The sequence below is a fragment of the Hibiscus syriacus genome, unplaced genomic scaffold (genome assembly GCF_006381635.1).
Source record: "Hibiscus syriacus cultivar Baekdansim isolate YM2019G1 unplaced genomic scaffold, ASM638163v2 tig00110577_pilon, whole genome shotgun sequence".
Lineage (NCBI taxonomy): Eukaryota > Viridiplantae > Streptophyta > Magnoliopsida > Malvales > Malvaceae > Hibiscus > Hibiscus syriacus.
The window spans coordinates 244,229-262,757 of NW_024062788.1; the positions used below are offsets into that span (position 1 = coordinate 244,229).

An 18,529-nucleotide genomic window follows, 5' to 3' on the forward strand; every position below is an offset into this window, starting at 1 on the left:
TGTAAGGCTACGGTTTCAAAATTTGTAAAGCAATAGCATCATTGTATTCATTTGTAGAAGAGCATCTAATACTGTACAATCTATGTACATGGCCAGCATAAGAAACTCCTCCCTAGAAATCATTCCTTCATATAAAAGCAACGACGCCTTTCTCATACCAAATTTGAAACTAAGCAAATGACATACTGCAAGAACATGGATTGTAGTTGCTAGTCCATAACATACTGCCTGTTCCTCATGTTCTGAAGCGTAGCATTTTGTGTTTCTTCTGCATGGGGAACGAATCTACGACCACCAGAGATTTTCTTGGCCACCAAACAAGAATCACAAACCATTTCAATTGGTTGTAGTAAGTCAGGCTGTCAGTCAAAACTAGTTTCACAAATAAAACTGTAGGGATTCGATATCGACAACCTAGTCAGGTTTGGTGTACTCGAGCAGGACGTGAGGTGACCTATAAATCTTCACTAGGGTCCAGTAAAGGACTTCTTCAACTCCAAGCTCACCCTCTGCTCTTGCAGCATATATGTTTTCGCAGATGGCTATCAACCTACACCAAAAACGAATCAGCGGCTATCAAGGAAATAAGAAATGAGTGGAATAATTCTCTGTGCCTTCATCCACTACCCTTCTACGAGTAAGGAATTCTACCATTCTCTACCCTTTTAAGGATACATCTTTGATTTTGATAGATAAATTAAAACCGTACCTGTCACATGAAGGTAGGTTTTCAAACGGTATCCTCATTCTTAAGTCGGAACACTGAAGCCTGATAAAGCGACCAACAGCAAGCACAAAAGTAATGTAGAGACCCCAAATGCTGAACTTGCTCAGCGTGTCTCCAAGAATGCCTTCTGATGTTGTATCGCAATATTAATTGATTCAATAAACAAAATCATAATATATTCTTATTAGAACAGATGCAACATACAAATGGTTTTCTAGAACTTACGCGGAGGTGTTTCTTCGGATACTACGATGGCCATCGGTCCAGTCCAACCTCCGAAGTTCCTTACATTAGACGAATTGAGATCATGGAACGACCACCACTCAAAAGCTGCACGATTGATAACAAGATCTGCGCTCACTGAAATAGCTCCTGAAGTTACCTGTAAATTTGGGTTTGGTGTCAAAAACAGATTACTAATCATTATACACCTTTCACAATAACTTCCTATAATTTAGGGTCTCCCCACCCCATTGACTGAATGATCAATAGCTTAAACTGAAGCAATAGAGTATAGGGTGAAACATTTTTACTAATAATGTCACTAAAGATGAAATGTTATCGATGGAAAAAGTACTAACTGATGTATTGTGAAGGGAGAGGGACGTGAAAAAGGAAAAACCAAATGAAGAGTCCTGTGTACCTCTTGCTCAAAAGATCTGACTTCACCAGAACCAGTGACACGGAAGTATCTTGGATAGAGATTATACACCCTAAAGCTTATTGTAGAACCATTGAGAACCTTTTGGACATCTGATGGTTTGGGAAGATTTTTGGAATCGACAGGTTTCTCATATTTCACGACTTCCTTGCCCTTTGGTCTTTCTCTTGTAAGCAGCCAAGTAGAAGTTATAACCATGTCCCTATCCCAGTCAAGGAACTCAATAAACCTTCTCTTAACCACATCAGAGACAAGCCAAAAAATGCTTGCATCAGCTAGGCAGCGTATCAATTGTATATCATTCTTATTGTAGGCATCAAAATTAACATCAGAATTGAGGTTATCCCATTGGAGCTTTTCACAGAGAGTTGTCTGATACAAGGTCAACCTTCCTCCATTAGTAATAATGTCTATCTGAAAACTTGCATCATTGATGGGATTTGCAATATTTGTCGGATTGCCACTGCTGTACATCTGGCCGAACAGAACAAAATAAAATTTATCGACTGATCCAGATATAGAATACTTCTTCCACCTAGTCACAGGTAACAATATAGCTAGACTTATTGACATTCATAGTTATGTACGACTTCTAATAACAGCATTACTGATGCCAGTATGCACTGTTATACAATACGGATGTCATAACTTTCAGTTAAACAATTGCAACATTTTATTTTATCAGGTTTTAAGCGTAATATCATACAACAGTTGTAGTTTAAAGTTTTAGATTTATTCTTTGTTTTATTCACATCTGGGCTCAGAAAATAGCAAATAGAAAGCAGCTCTGACAGAACTCCTTGCCCCTTGGATCATCTGCCAACATTTTATAAACTTCAAAGTGAGGATAAAAAGAACTCCACGTGTATGAAGTATACATGATAAACTCAATCAATGGAATCTAATCTGCGTTGGGGAACCATGATTTTACGTAGGCCTGAGAATAATTGTAAAGGATAGGTACACTTATGTTTGATGATCTAGATTTCTTTAAAAAATAAGGCATGCATTATTGATGTTGGGTCAAATCAATAAACAAAAGTCAATAAACAAACAGAGTCCCTTCCGAAAAAGAAGTTTCTGAAATAGTTTCTAGGTAGTAGATGCTACACTGAAAATGGAAATATATATATATATATATATGTTATGCATATAGTATATCTGGTTAAGAAATCCCTTACCAGCATAGGAGTCCAAATAACACAAATTAATATAAAGAAGAGACATATCCCATTACAGCACTTGGTCATTTTTGTTTGCTTCTCTCCTTGTTTGTGTGTAGCTCTATTCAACACAGCATCACATTTGGCAAGGTACAAACTTGCATTTATATCTTCCAGCTGAGAAGAAAGCAACATGTTAATTCCAGATAATCATCAGGAAATCAATTCAATCAGACTCATCGTTTACTAAAGCTCTGAGCAACTATTCTTTAAAAAACAAGTAATACAAAAACCATTATCTGAAAAAAGAAAAAACATGTACTAAGGTCCAAGTAATTGATCGCAGAGCTTCTTTATTTTTCAGAATAATTTCCACGAGTTCATTAATTCATTTATTTCTGTTTCACTTTTGGACGAGAAAGTGCAGAGGCGGTGAATTAACCAGTTGATGGTAGTAATTGCATACTCAAGTCGGATGAAATCATGCAACAAGTAGTTTTTCTAAGTCGTGCAATTGTTATTTCGGAAAGTTCGGCATCTACCGTTAAAGAGCAGAATCAAACTTTCTTCTCGTTCTCTGCCCTTGGAGAATTTGGGCAATATTTTCCAGTTTTGTCCAAGTTTTTTTGTCAAGCATCCTATCTATGGTATAGAGATTAAACTTGAAAATAAGGGCACAATAAACCCTCATTTAGTTGATGTGGGATAGATGAAAACAAACTTACAAGTGATAAAAATGTACCAACCACCAGGATAACAAAGTGACAAAATAGTGATTAGCAAATAAATACTAAAAAGGTCCTGTAGGCTAAATCTTAGGATTAATTTATTGCAGTTAATGTAGGATATTAAGTTACCTATTATAGGAGGCTTATATTTGGGTATATACTCATACAGTTCATGAAAAATATATACAAGTATTATGTTTTTTTCTTAAATCATTGGTTACTTTACCTACCCATAAACGAGTTATTGGATGTAAATGAGTGTTTAACGTCAAATTCTATCTTGACTAACCTCTGCATTAGTTAGATATAAAGAATATTTTTCTTCATGATGATCTTTAAGAGGAGGTATATATGAAGCAATCATCTAATTTTGTTGCTAAGGGGAGTATGAGAAAATATGTCATATGAAAAAAAATCTTTACATGACTTAAACAGAGTTCTTGAACTTGATTTGGGAAGTTTATTCAAACTTAGTCCTTCAAGAGGAGGTATATATGGAGCTATGACAATGCTGATAATCAAATTGCAGTTAACATTACTTCTAATTTAGTCTTTTATGAACGAAAAAATACATTGAGGTTGATTCTCATTTCATTCGCGAGAAGATCTAATATGGCTTGATTACTATCGATTATGTGAAAACTGGAGAATAACTAGATATATTTTTCAGAAACGCTCTTAATGGGGTCTGAAATAACCAAGGAATATTTTCAAAAAGACTCTTAAAGGGGTCTAGATCAGTGTTATCTAATTCGTGATTCGCGGAACATGTATAAAATCACAATTCGTTAATTTTACCGTTTGTGGTTTATTGTGGGTAGACTTCTTTATAATGGATTTTGGTTCGCTGATAATTTTTTTTTAATAATTTGTCTATATGTTAAACAGTGAGAATATAATATTTTTCATAATTCTTTAGTTATTATAAAATTGAAGGACTAAGTTTATAATTAAACCAATTATCTTAAACAGTAAAAAACACAATACTAAAAAGAGCTATTTGAGTTTCATGAGATCTCAATTTTACTTTCTTCTCTTTCTCTTCCCACACTTTCACTCTTTTCCATCTTCCTTTCTTCTCCTACACCAAAACGCCTATCAATAGAATTTGTCGACTACACCACCGACGACCGGCAAGATCAACCCTTACACAGTCTTCATTACTGCCCCTTCTACTGAGCTCTTGCCTTTATCTTTGTTTCCTTTGTTTTTGTTGTGATGGGTTTTTGTTTCCTTTGCTTGTATTGTGATTAGTTTCTATTTTCTTTGGTTTGCTGTGATGGGTTTCTATTTCTTTGGCTTCTTGTGATTTTTGTGTGTGATGGTTTTCAGTACGCTAATTTCATCATTTCGGTACGCAAACGAACCGTGAATTGGGACAAGATATATGGGGGTGTGGGGGTGGGGAGCGAATTAGGTAACACTGGTCTAGATTGATTATCTATGTAACAAGCTGGACATATTAATATTTATGCTCAAACTTGAGGGTGAGTGTTAAAAATTTTATAAGCTAAATCTTAGGACTAATATATTGTAATTAATGTAGGGAGCTTTATATTTGTATCCATACCCATACATGTGATGAATAACATAGACGAGAAGTATTATTCTCTCTTTTTCTGCGTCTGCAGTCCTAAACCAAGTGCACATATTGATGAATAACATAGACGAGAAGTATTATTCTCTCTTTTTCTGCGTCTGCAGTCCTAAACCAGGTGCACATACTTGTGAGATTATCACTAAAAGAATTTTCCAGGACTTAACCTCTGTTTCCGGAAACTAAAAAGGTCCTAAACCTGTATGTTTCCACCCCTTTAATGCCTAAAGCTTAGCCTGTTTCCCTACCCTAAAAACAACTAAATTTCTTGAATCTAAGCCAATATGAGCTCATAGTAAGATATTCCAAATATTTCCTCAATTACAGTTGGTGTATAATTTCCAAAGGGGCAGGCAACTAAACCAACTTAAGTTTTCGCACGCGGCTAAATAAAAATGCTAATAATATAAGAAAAATGCTATGGACTTACTTTGAGCCAGTCATACATGGTTAATGACGTCGTTGTGCATGACCAATCGAGTACGCATCGTAATTCATAAAGAAATGGTAGAGCCCGATAAAGTCTATAGGCTAGGTAATTAATTCTTGAAATCTTGCTGGTCAAAAACTGCATATACAAGGTGGTTTTCTGAGGAATTCCATGTCGAATTTGTACACCCTGAAGTGCTAAAGAAACTGCTTTAGCAAGAAATATAGCACGGAGTGCTAGCCGTCCAGCATGCTGGCCAGAAGGTTCCATCTGCCAAGCACACTTTGTAATTGAATACGTGAAGAGAACAAGATTGAAAAGATAGAAAATAACTTTTCCTGTGGCGAATGAACAGAGATAAAGTATGCGATCAACAACAATCAAGAAAAAGATGATGCATGAAAGAATTTGACTGAATTAGGATTTAGATCACAATATATTAGGCATGATAGCTTAAGAGAGAACGCAAAGAAAATTACAACTAAGCCATGATAAATACTCGTGTAAATCAAGGTGGTTAAGAAGAGAGAGAAGAAATAGACTTACCATTAAGATAATAACAAACTCTATAGGGAACTGATCTTCTAGCTGATAAACATTTAGAAGATCACTATTGTTCTTTATGACAGATTGGTAGAAAATTGCAACCAAGAAAAATACAGTAAGATCAGCAACAAATATGTAAGCATAGAGATCAAATTCCCTTTTTCCACCACCAACTACAGAGAGTATTTGGTACGGGAATCCCATCTCTTCAACAAACCCAGCATGCCGTGCCTGGAGAATTTCTTTTGCCACATCAGCTGCTGGAGTTAGAGACTTGTACCAACCTGCTGGCATACATCCTATCAAACGAGATGCATAAACCACCTCAAAAACAACCAAAGCCACGTTTTGATCTTCTCGACTTCTTTCAATGCTTTGAACCTGAACCCTACTTGCAAGTGGACAATGGCCTCGGATTTTTTCAGTACATCTCTTATCATGAACTACCCTGAGCAGTTGATTTATTCCAGACTCGACCCTTTCTGGCTGAACCCCATCTTTTGGCCACAAGTGAACATCCATGGACACTTGAACAAAATAAGGTGGAGTTTCTGCTCCCTGTATCAGTGATTTCCAGTACCAGAAGAATCTTCTAATTACTTGTTTCACCATATCTATTACAAATTGGAGCGACTTTGATACCTTTTCTCTCCAGCTGTAGTTCACAAGAACCTCTTTTCTATAAAAAGAACTCCATCTGTTGAAGTTAAAGTCAGTAGAGAACATCCATTCACCATCTTTTGCACTTATAGAGCTCTGTATGAGGGTAAATAAGTAGACAAGAAATAGAGGCAACGAGCACACAACAAAAGATGACTTGATTTCACAAGTAGGAAATCCTATGTTACGTAGTAGGTCTGAATTCACACTCAATCCACAATGCTGGATTACAATTTGAAACATATACTGAAGCAAAATATAAACCTCTGTGTAAATTAGCATAATAACCCAGAAGATATAAGTTGGACCAGTATTCACACATAGAGCATACAAGAAAAGAGCTGCAAGATACACCATGGAAAGCAAACCGAAGTTCCATATAAAGACAAGGACAAATAAGCAGTAACACACAACATTGCTATTAGACTGCATTCGGGACCATATATGGCATAAGATCCTTCCCAGCTGCAAACTTGTAGCATCGGATCTTTTATCAGATTGCCGAGAAGAAGAATTGTTCAAATGCATATTCTGCATCTTTTGGCTCTCTGACTCATCATATGCCTCACCCTTGACATAGAAGCCCTCATTCATATCTGAATCTTCAGATTTTATGTTCAGGAAATTGGCAAGGTTATTAACTGCCTGATTTCCAATAGACTGTACGTGTGAAACACCATCACCTAGGAAGTTTACAGCAGAAATTAAAGGATTGTCCTTTGATCGGCTTTTCCTCCTTTGCCCTGTATCAAAAATAGCACAATCAGCATCATGCTCAATTTCAGTGATCTCGCAAGGTCTATATTCCTTTGAATTGTTAGGGGGTTCCACTACTTCAGGATTTTCTCCTTTTATATGAGCAGCATATGCATGTACATCAAGTGGAAATACTGAATCATCCTTAATAACTCGCTCTTGCTTCCAAAGAGTGTTTTCCTCTTTTTCAGGTGGCTCAACATCCCTATTTGAGGTCAGGGAAACACTTCTACTCTGTAGGCCTTTATCATCATGAGAAACATCACTCAGAGTTGCAGTTGAGTTCTTGCTATGAAGCTGTGTTTGCAAGTTAAGCATCTCAGATTTCATGTTCTCCACTTGCAAGTTGCGCTGATGTTTCTTCTCCTCAGATTCACGACTCTGTTGTAACTGTGCAGTTTTCCATGCAGCTTTTTTCTCTTGCTCACGTACAATTGCACCAATTTGCTCTGCTTCAAGATACCTTGACACGTAATCAGACTCTTGGGAGCAAAACATATATGACTGAAGAGATACCAACATAAATATGATAATCTCAACAAGTACAGATCTGGAAGTAATTCGAAACCCATAGTTATACTTTGAAAATCCAATGACTTCATATAAGTTGACAGTTTTGCACTTCCCAGAACTAAACTCCCCTACGAAAGGAGATTGATAGGCAAGAGAAAGAACGATGACCGCAAAGTTGTAGATACGCAGGAATTTGAGCATTTTATTCTTCTTCTTGAGAATTTCAAGCCTCATCCGAGAAAATAAAAGAGCAAAAGCAAGATAACCAAGGTGCAGAATATCATACTCAAGAGTTCCAGTAATCAAAATCAGTACCAGGACAAGGTCCAATAGATGGCAATAACAATAAAGTCTTACATAGTCAAGAAAGGTCCATGTGCTTTTGGTTTCAAAAGAGAGTTCTCGCCAAACAAATAAATTTTCATGTTGAGACATCATTTGCAAATATGTTGATGACCCTGAGAAATATGCTGACTGATCTGCACGAAGTTTGAAGCACGCCAGCAGAAAGACCAAAAAGTAGCTTATAAGCATTCGGGGCTCATCAATGATCAGTCCTACAGGAAAAGGGGGAATCACTTGCAGATGCTTGAACTTTCTTTAAAGTGAACATGGAACACATTTAAAATCGATAGATAAACATGGACCATTGACATAGAAGGAATTATATCAACTCTTCCAAGTATAAGCAAATTAAAGACAAGTTATAAAGCAGTCTAAAAGTTGTTTAAATACCGAAATGAAATATACCAAACTTCTTACCAACAGGGGAAAGAAAAAAAAGGATTTAAGACATGTCCAAGTAGCATACAGGATAATGATAAGACAAAGATCATTAAAATAAGTCAAATTTTCTTCTAGGAATAAAAAAGAAAAGTATGAACTGTTCTTTGCTTGTCTTCCTATTTAAGGTGCAATTAGTATATGGATTAAGAGAGCAATACCTAGCCAACAGCTCCTACAATATTGGAAATATGAAGATGAGCTTTTCCAGCAGTCATGGCAACGTATTTCAGTCTGATTTGGTTGATTCAGAGGAAACATACTCTTCCAGAGGGCAATATACTCAAGGATGAGTATGGAAGCAAATAAGAATACAAGCACCGGCCATAATTTATGTATTATCCAGCGATCCAAAACGACACAAACAACAAGCACCACAATATATATCATAGATATAGCATTCAACAAAGCGAAACTTGCAAGAAGCAAAGCAATCATGTTAATCTCAAGACCAAGAAGGTTAAACATGTTTTCTGTCCAGAATTTCAAATATATTTTTAGGAGAGCTTTCTGAGTTTCGATTCTTTCTTCCCTTAAAACAAGGATCCTCTTCTTTTTCCACTTATGACTCTCCTTGCTGTTTCCCCAAAGATATCCGAATGAACATTTTCCCATGCTGCTAACCTCAGAGCCTCCTGCTTTGGAGGACACAGTAGGAGTTGCTTGAGATAAAGCAGCATTCAAAGATGACCACGAATTGTTTGCTTCTCTGACTTCTCTTATAGGTACCATTCCAACAGAAGATGATATATCTTCCCTATTAAACAAGAAGCCATTAGTGAAGGCATCCTCCGCTGACAAAAATAAGGGACAAGGCTCATCCCACTTGCCTCTGTTTGAAATACCACTTGGCATATTATCCAACCAAAAGAAAACATTGTACTGAAGGATGCAAGCAGAAATTACCAGCACCTTTCCCCTCAAGCCCGATTCTACACCCCAAAATCCCATCTCATATGAACGGAGACCCAGAATGAGTGACAGATCAGAATGTTTTTGCCCTGGAAACATTCCAGCTTGTTTACCCCACATCTGAAAAAGATACTCAGTTGTGACCAGAAATCCAGTATAAACTAAGAATGATTTGGATGGAATCCGAGAAGCCTTAGGTAAAGTTGAAAATATGACAAGGCCAAGTAGATACAAGAATCCAAAAGCAGAAATTGGAGACAAAGACGCATAGAATAATGCGACAAACAGGATCTTCTGACTGTGCCAAATCAGAAATCGCCTAGTAAAGCCAAGAACCCCAGAATCTAAAGGATTGGCAAAGCCAGTCTTGTACTTGTTCTTTCTCCTTTCATAGCTATAAAGTTGCATCACAATTAAAACTGCTAGAGATTGCCAAATATTATCCAACAACGAAGCTTCAGGATCATAACCCAAATAAAAATACAGATCCATAAATCCAGACAACCAAATCCTAAAGCTGGTAAAACTGCTTAAGCTATAGATAAAAATGAACACCGTGACAGCATATGTTTTCAATGGAAACCATAAGCGCCTTCTTGTTCTCTCACCAAGTTGTCTTCCAATAATCCAGACAAGAAGAAGGAAGATGTATCCAAATGATATATAGTTGGGTGTTACCATGAGAACAGTAATAAGAATAGTCAGCAAAGCAATGTAGGTTCCACATGCTCTGTACATTGATAAAAAATTCTGCCCAATTCCACTAAGGAATGATGCTATCGTTCTCTCTGAAATTACATAAAAAAAATAAGTACATAATGCTGTCAATAGAGCAGTAGAGGTAAAAGGGGTGCTAGAAATGTTGATAAACAAATCAGTAGAAGCAATCACACTATAATATGTATATCTATTATTGAAGATCTTTAAGACTCCATTTTCATGAGAAAACAGTCATCTCAAGATCAGGCTAAGAACCCGCTAGAGTCCAGACATTCTAAAACCATTTTCTATTATGTTTAGATCCATAAAACCCACTAATACAGGGTATATATCAACTTGTACTAATTTCCACAATTCCATTTGCTATAACCTTCGAATAAATTGTTGAGCATGCAACTTACCAAGTGCTCTATCTAGAGTACAACCACAGACGTATAAAAAAGATTGTACAACCACATCATGACCATGATTTGCCCATATTCATTTCACATAAGCTAAAAATGAAGGACAAGTAGGTAAATTTTATTGTAGCATTTGCCACTAATATTGGAAAACTGAACCCTTTTTTAGGCATAAAGGAGATTATACCATAAGAAAGATTATCGTGGCAGAAGGATGTATTTGGGGATACATATACTGACAAGAGGACAGATTTGTTTAAACCAGCTCTCAAGATGCTAAACCCAACAGGAGGACAAGGGCTGTGCTGCACAATTGCTGAGAATGAAAATAGCACCTCAAATCCACGGTTATGAATTGCACAGACGCAACAAAGCAAAGCTATTTCCAGAAAGTTCCCCGAGCTTTGATTAAGGAGACCTGCATCAATTTAGAGAAGATAGTTTAGTCTGTTCCTCTTTCCCGGGAAAGAATTCCATCCTTCCATCTTAAGTCAACAAGCAAATAAAACAAAGCATACCTAAATGTGACATTATTTCCATACTCCAGGAGCCTTTTTGCTCCAAAGCATCAGAGATCAAATCAATCCGAAGAAGGTATACTAATGCAAAGTGAGCTTCACAAAGAAGAATCAGAGACCCACGTATCTTTCTGCTGATGTTGTGGCTCAAAAGATAGATCAAAAAGAAAATTACTGAAGCAGAGGTAAGAACATGAAGCCAATTAGAAATTACCATGGATAAACTCAAAAGTAATATCAATTTGCACTTGCTTATGTGAATCCTCCAAGAACATTGGGCAAAATCCTTATGATAAATGACAATTTTAACTTAACTAAGTACTATAACAGACAAGGTTTAATAGAACATACTGTATACATCATGGATAAATCCATGTTTCATTGCTATGATAAATATCAGAGCAAGCATGATTGCTCGAGAACATTTCCGTAGTCCCCATGCAATTGTAGCCACTATGAATACCTTGGTCTCTCCATCCACTGAAAGTAAAGGATATGATAAAATGAATATATAGATTAAAAGTATAATTAACATCCTTTTGCATCCATGAACAATCTCAAAATAGATAAGAAATAGGAAAGTAGCAGTCTAATGATTATACCCTAGTAGCAGATTGTAAAATATTAAGAAGAGAATGTTTTCTTGTATTTTATTCATCGACATTATATTGGTATATATACAAGTATAAAACCCTATAATATGTAAAGTGATATCATACATAACTAGGAAATATCATACATTAGATACAATATATATCACCCCTAAAATTTAGCCTGTATATTTGTAACACAGATATAATAAATAAAACCTAAGAAAGTAATATGTTTTATCTGCTATCTGGAAGCAAGAACATCAAAGCAAAAATTTTAAATGATATAATAACAAAAGAAACTAAAGTATTGGAGCTTGCAGTTGTAAAATAGAAATCTCACTCCATATATGCACACAACTCTAGAATTACATCCTTTCTGAGGAATCATAGAGATATATTCTGAAGCCAATCTATTAATCGTCCTCAAATGCATATTCCAAAAAAGAATTAGATAGCATTCAGAATATAGATCTTCATACCTTTCACAGAACAGTTGTTTGATGATAGTGCAGCCTCATCAGATAAGTAGAGGAAAACCGAGTTATTTACGAGATTACCCAAAGCAACCAGAATTCCGAGACAAAACTGTGCAAGCAAAAATAGTCCTGGTATGGGATAATGCCAAAATCCAATCATATCCCAAATTTCCATATCCTGCATGCGACCAGAGATCGATAAAACATAAGAAAAATGAAATTTGAACCATTTAAATGTACGATAAAGAAGAATCTGCAAACTTCCAAAAGAGAGGAGTACCTTCCCAAAATTCCTATTCAAGAATGCAAATGCCACATTGAATATATAGGTGCTAGCAGCCCACGAAAGAATGAAGACAAGAAGGAGCCCATTTAAACGGTGTAAATGAAACAGGGAAGGAAAGGAGTATAGAATGTAACCAACATATACAAGTAGCCCCAAAGCACATAGACTTGCAAAATGAAAACTCCAGAAGGAAAGAGCAAATAAGGATACCTGTAAAGTTTCCACTGAAAAATTACATACAAACCTCAATATTAATAAAATTAAATAAAGACCTAGGAGAGTTCAGCAACATCTAGTATAAGGTTGTGATCATACTGGAAAACCATAAGTGAAAAAGTTGATGGTGAAAGTCCGGAAAACTGCCTGTCGTAGTAAAACATTGGTATGCCTTACACCAGATCTGGAGAATTAGCTGTAGTCATTACATAACTCAAAACAATCCATTGTTTAATGCGTGAAATTTTCTTTATTTTTCCTCAAAAACAGGAGTAGAAGCACAAATGATGCATGAACATTTTGTCCAATGTAGTTTATCAAACTGATAGTACATATGTCGGTTAAAAAAACAGCATAAAGCTAGCGGAAAAGGAAATTGTGAATTAAGGTGGTAATTCAAATAATTCAAAATGATGGCTTCTCAAACATAATTTTGAGACAATAAATGATTTTGAAAAAGAAAAGTTGTTCCCTCTTTTTCTTAGTATCCTCTCACTACTTCATCTTCCTATCAGGGTAGAAAAGCTTGCTCAAAATGGTAAATCATAAAATAAACACTTTTAGGCTAAGAAAAGGAGAACTTCAAAAACAGATACAATGGTATAAATGATTGTTTGAATCAAAAAGCTACTTCTATACTAAAGATGCAAGAAAGAACTAAATCTATGAAGAAAACAAAGACCCTTGAGTTTGAAATTTATGGTGTATGCATAAATATTCTCTCTTTTGAAGCATTCAAATAACAAAACACAAGATGTATGTGTGTTACCTTGATTCACGAATGAAGAATGAATGCTTTGAGGGAAGTAGTTGCTCTGTCAAGTTACTTTCTTGCATGGACATGATAACATCCATTTCCTCCAAATCATATTTGACATAGGATAGCTGCACTCCAAGTCGGAATATTTAAATAGAAGGATTATACACCCAGACGAAAACAGTATAAATATTTAAAAGCTTAACAACACTTTTAATGTAAGATCACAGGAAGCTCAAGAACAGAAGTTGGGTAATGCCACTTGAGTAATATTCTCCCCTCATACGTAGCTCACAGAGCCCACGTATAGACAACCTCACTAGAGGTTGTCAATCTCAGTTGAGGTTCCGCAGGAAGAACATAACAGAACCTAGGCTCTAATACCATGTAAAGCAGCCTACCTGGAACCAATTGGTAGATGGAAAGACCTGACTTGAACATAATACCCACAAGAAACCCATACTCGACAAAGGTGGGATAGCACCACTTAACAATTTTTGACACAATCATACCTACATTGGGAAATTTAGAGGGGGGGGGGGGGAACACTTCAAACCATCATAAAATTGTAATATCAAGAAAATACTAAATCATAAGGACAAATCAGATACAAGATAGAGTACAATGAAGTAGCAGCATAATCCAAGATTCTAGGAAGAGGGAAGAGTGTTTTGCATTTCATTTAAGGGTTCAGCTAGAATCTTATGAAATCAAATATATAGTAATACAACTCCTACATACCATGATGTAAAAATGTAGAAGAGAAGCAGCGGAGCAAATTTCAGGCCACTCAGACGTTGAAGATATTTTGAATAGACCAACAAATTCAGCTATCCTTTGTAACGTATTTGGAAACTCTAAAGGGAGCTGATGCAAATAAAGCAAGACAATGATGAAGCCTGCATAAAGCTGGAGAGCCCTCCAGAACCTAGAAGAAAGTACCAAAACATAAGCTACTAAAGGTACTAACAGATGGTAAACATAAATTCATTGAAGAAGATAGTACATAGAACACTGGTCAGTAGTGTACAAAAAGTCACTAGGCAATCACCTGAAAAGTCCTAGAAAATTGCTTGTCAGAGACCAATCCACTAGCCCAACGCAGCTACCAACAAAAAATGGCAAAGAAACCCATGAAGGATGGCTAATTCCCACAGCCAGCTGAATAGCAGGCAGAAGTAAACAGGAAGCAACTCTAAGATGGGAACCTTTCAAGAAAGAAACCATGGAAATAATTCTATCAGTATTAATTTAAATATAAATATTTGGGGTGGCAAAAAATTCCACCTGTGGTTTTTAGAACCTGAAGGAAAAATAAAAGATTAGGAAAGAAATTCTTTAAATTTAACTTATTTTTTGTTTTCTTTAAAGAGACAAACACAAGTACACCTCCTTTAAAAAAAAGGCTTAACGGGCACTGAGATTTATACGTAGAAAGTATAAAGTAGAGCGAATTCGACTAAGCAGTGAGATTATTTAAGTTGCTAACCCATGAAATAGTAGCCTATCAGGCTGACACCTTATGTATTATTAATTCATTCTGCAAATATATTGATATCACCAATTTGCAAGGATGCAACTCATAGATACTACAGAGCTATGATGCATGAAATACCCAGCATTTGTGCTCACAGCGCAATGATTGAGACAGAAACTTTACATCTGACTCAATCATATGAGACAAACTGTTGTTTTAAAGATCCTAATGGCTAATTGATAAGCACTCAAGTAGGCTACACAGCTCAATAATTTCACCTCCAGTCCAGAAGGCAAAAGAGAAGTAGAGAATTATCCAAAGATCACAAGAAACTACTATCATCAATCACAATGAAAACAAGACATTGGAGCTGCTTTAGAAGGGCATAACTGGGAGAAGGGGTGTTGAGCATGATTAAATAACAAAATGAATAAAATCAGCTCTTTCTCATATCCTCTGCATAATGAGCAAATCACACAACATGCATATGGATCGGTTAAATGGATCCCTTCCTGGGTTGGGGAGAGTACAGAGTGCAACAATACAACCACATCAAAAACAATTAGAAAAATAAGGAAATACTTACAAACCTAAATGTTCAATAGCTGTTAAGAAACGACTCCAACAAGAATACTGCCATGGGAGAAGACCAAATCTGTTATCATGTATATCAAGCAAAGCAACAAATCCCGCTAGCAGTTGTACGATCAAGAAATAAACCACAGTAGGACATTTCCAAGACTGGATTCTGCAAAAGCATGCGCAAATAGGACAAATTGACAAATTTTCTGTGGCGTTTAAGGGACAAAGGAACTAGAGAAAAACAAAAATATATTCTTACATCATAAAACCAATTAGTTTCATCCACCAAGCCTCACATACGCTCTGTTTGTAACCTTTAACAGCCCATACAACGAGATATAAAGCTTGTGAAAGAAAAACAAGTAGGGAAAAGATGATAACTGGCCAAAGTAACAAATATTGCCTCCGGAAACGAAATCCTACAAGAAAATAGTCCTAAATTACTTTATATGAAATGAGGATAACTCCAAATAAAGTATTAAGGAACAATAATCAGAAACAGAAGTTAAACTTCTAAAGTGCAAGTTGTCTAGAAAATACCTCAAAACCCTTCACTAATTTTCTTAAATATATATAATAAAAGAAATAACAGATATAAAAGGACACGGGATTCTTTAGCATTAAAGACTGTTGCCACTGAAACTACAATTATGAACTTTGTAAAGTTCATTAGATATAACTTCACCAAAATCTAAAGCACCAACCAAATATAAATCTAGAGCAAAAATGTCAAACAAGTATGACCCTGCTGACTTATGGAATAGTATAACTATAGAAATTCAACAATAAAGCAAACCTTTACAGAAAATTTTCATTGCTTACCTATTTTAGGTGCAGTATACTGAATGAGAAGGAAAGCTATCAAATCAACAAGAGAGATCAAACTCCAGTTGCTCAATGCAGCTTCAAGAAAAGAAAAACAGGTAAAATCCATTAGTTATGATGGCTTAGCACATGTATATTTTTTTGGCCTACACACAATAAATTGCAGCCTCTAAACAGTAACTCGTAAAAGATTATAGATGATAATATAAGCACTATGTGAAGATTTTTCCCATGCGAGTATACTGTGTAGAACTTTTGTAAGTTATCCGTTTAAAACTCTCTCAGCTTCTAACAATTAATAAAAACTGTGGTATTTTGCTTAATATCAGGACTCAAAGTCCATTAACAACCAACCTATACCTCCATAACACGAGTACCAATGAAGTATTTGCTTTCAAGTGACTTTTAACTAAGAGAAAACTTGTTATCGTTTCAGGTTCCAAAGTGAAAAAAACCAGTTGAATAATAGCAGAATAGTCAAAATTTTAAACTGGGTTCAAGTATCCATCCAAGATTTCAGCAGTCTTAAAAGTCAAAATTTATGCTTATGATACTTGTCTAGGTCAAGATTGACTTGTTTCAACACAAAAGAATATCCAAACAATAAATGGAATGAACTGAACAGAACATGATACATTTAAATAATAAAAGGACTGGTGTTCTCCACCTGAACTCGGGCTAGGACTAATACCAGCTTGGATAATTTACAAGGCTAGAAAGTAATTCAAACTCTCTTAACTTCCTAACATATCCATCATGGCATTGGAACCGAGTCATATCCTTATGGGACAGCATCCAAGAATGATAACTTATCCAGACAACTAAGGTATAATGATAAACACGCACACAATCATAAAAATAGCTCACATAAACGCGTACACATTGTGGATTCCAACACAAACATATCATAAAATGAAATGCTATTAGAAGGAAGAAAAATGGAGGGAAAAAAAAGATGAAACTTTCAGTCTCTTAGACATAGAAGATCAATTTATGAGGAAGTAAAAGGAAATTAAAGTAATGAGAATAAGAAACAAAACATACCAATTAGGAGCAGCAGAGGCAAGAGAAATCCTGCAAGAAAATTCCCCATGAGAAGATTAGCTCTTTAATACCACCAACATCAGATCAGATTGAAACAACGAAAAAAATCCCTTTCCAGGGTTTTCATTTCCATTAAAATCTACGAATACCCAGTTCGCTCCAAATCCAAATTTTCCCCAAAAAAAAAGGAATTTCGAATTGACACCCAAGAAAGCTATTTTTTTTATAAATAAAAAAATGATTTTTTTTATAAATAAAAAAATGATTTTTTTTATATCCTAAAGCTCCATAATAATGGGAAACCACTAACGGCCAACTACTGATCTTAACAGAAATTCTCCATTTCCTGATTAATTAGGAAGAGTCGAGTAATTGCAGTTCAACCGTGGGGCTATTATGGTCATAAAAGATTGTGAAGGTTTGGTGGGAATCATGGTGGTACAAGAGCGAGTGATGTCGTTTAATCGGTGCCAGTTTTAACATCGAAAGATGGATTTCAATAAGAATTGTTTGAGAAAGTGCTGATCATCCATAATGAACTCGACGCCATTCTACGATCATGGCGTTTATCCATTTCTTCTTTCAATTTCAAAAATAACAATCCCGCGTTTTTCGTCTGCAGACGCAACAAATGAAGCAGATACCCAGACAGGCATACCCGATGAAGAAAAACAAGTAATTAATATAATTTTTAATTAAATTGAAATAAGAATATATTTTTAATTATTTTATTTAAAGGATAAATTATAACATTGACCACCTAACTATATAGTCCTTTTACTTTGACCATTAATCTTTTAATTTTATCAATCAAATTACTTAATAATTTAATTATTATCAATTAAGCCACTAACCGTTAACAGTTACGGAAATACTAATGGTTAAAAAATTACATTTAGGGGCTGTTTGTTTGGCTCTGAATGTAATCATTTCAGCGTGTTTATTTCTAATCTCTGAATGAAGACTGTGTTGAATGATTCAGTAAAACAGTGATGAATGATTCAGCATCAAAGTACATTCTGAATGATTCTGAGCCATTATCAAACAACATGTCACATTCATAGCTAATTCATACAGAGCCTCTGAATCATTCAGGCCATTGAATCATTCAACGCTTAATTATTCTGAAATAAACAAGCAGCCCCTTAGTTCTCTTTT

General features: G+C 35.5%; 1 protein-coding gene across 1 annotated transcript; it reads right to left on the reverse strand.

Annotated features, from left to right (window-relative positions):
• On the reverse strand, positions 1-16,400 carry LOC120133110 (piezo-type mechanosensitive ion channel homolog). Its single transcript, XM_039149761.1, is given in 19 exon segments — positions 1-550; positions 710-854; positions 953-1,109; positions 1,371-1,862; positions 2,570-2,728; positions 5,307-5,702; positions 5,853-8,338; positions 8,726-10,264; positions 10,785-11,015; positions 11,116-11,289; positions 11,467-11,595; positions 12,188-12,362; positions 12,465-12,870; positions 13,456-13,571; positions 14,185-14,371; positions 14,495-14,651; positions 15,511-15,668; positions 15,762-15,921; positions 16,325-16,400. Coding segments are annotated over 18 exon segments (7,266 nt in total). The 5' UTR covers positions 15,785-15,921; positions 16,325-16,400; the 3' UTR covers positions 1-414.
• Between the last annotated feature and the right edge of the window lie 2,129 nt (positions 16,401-18,529).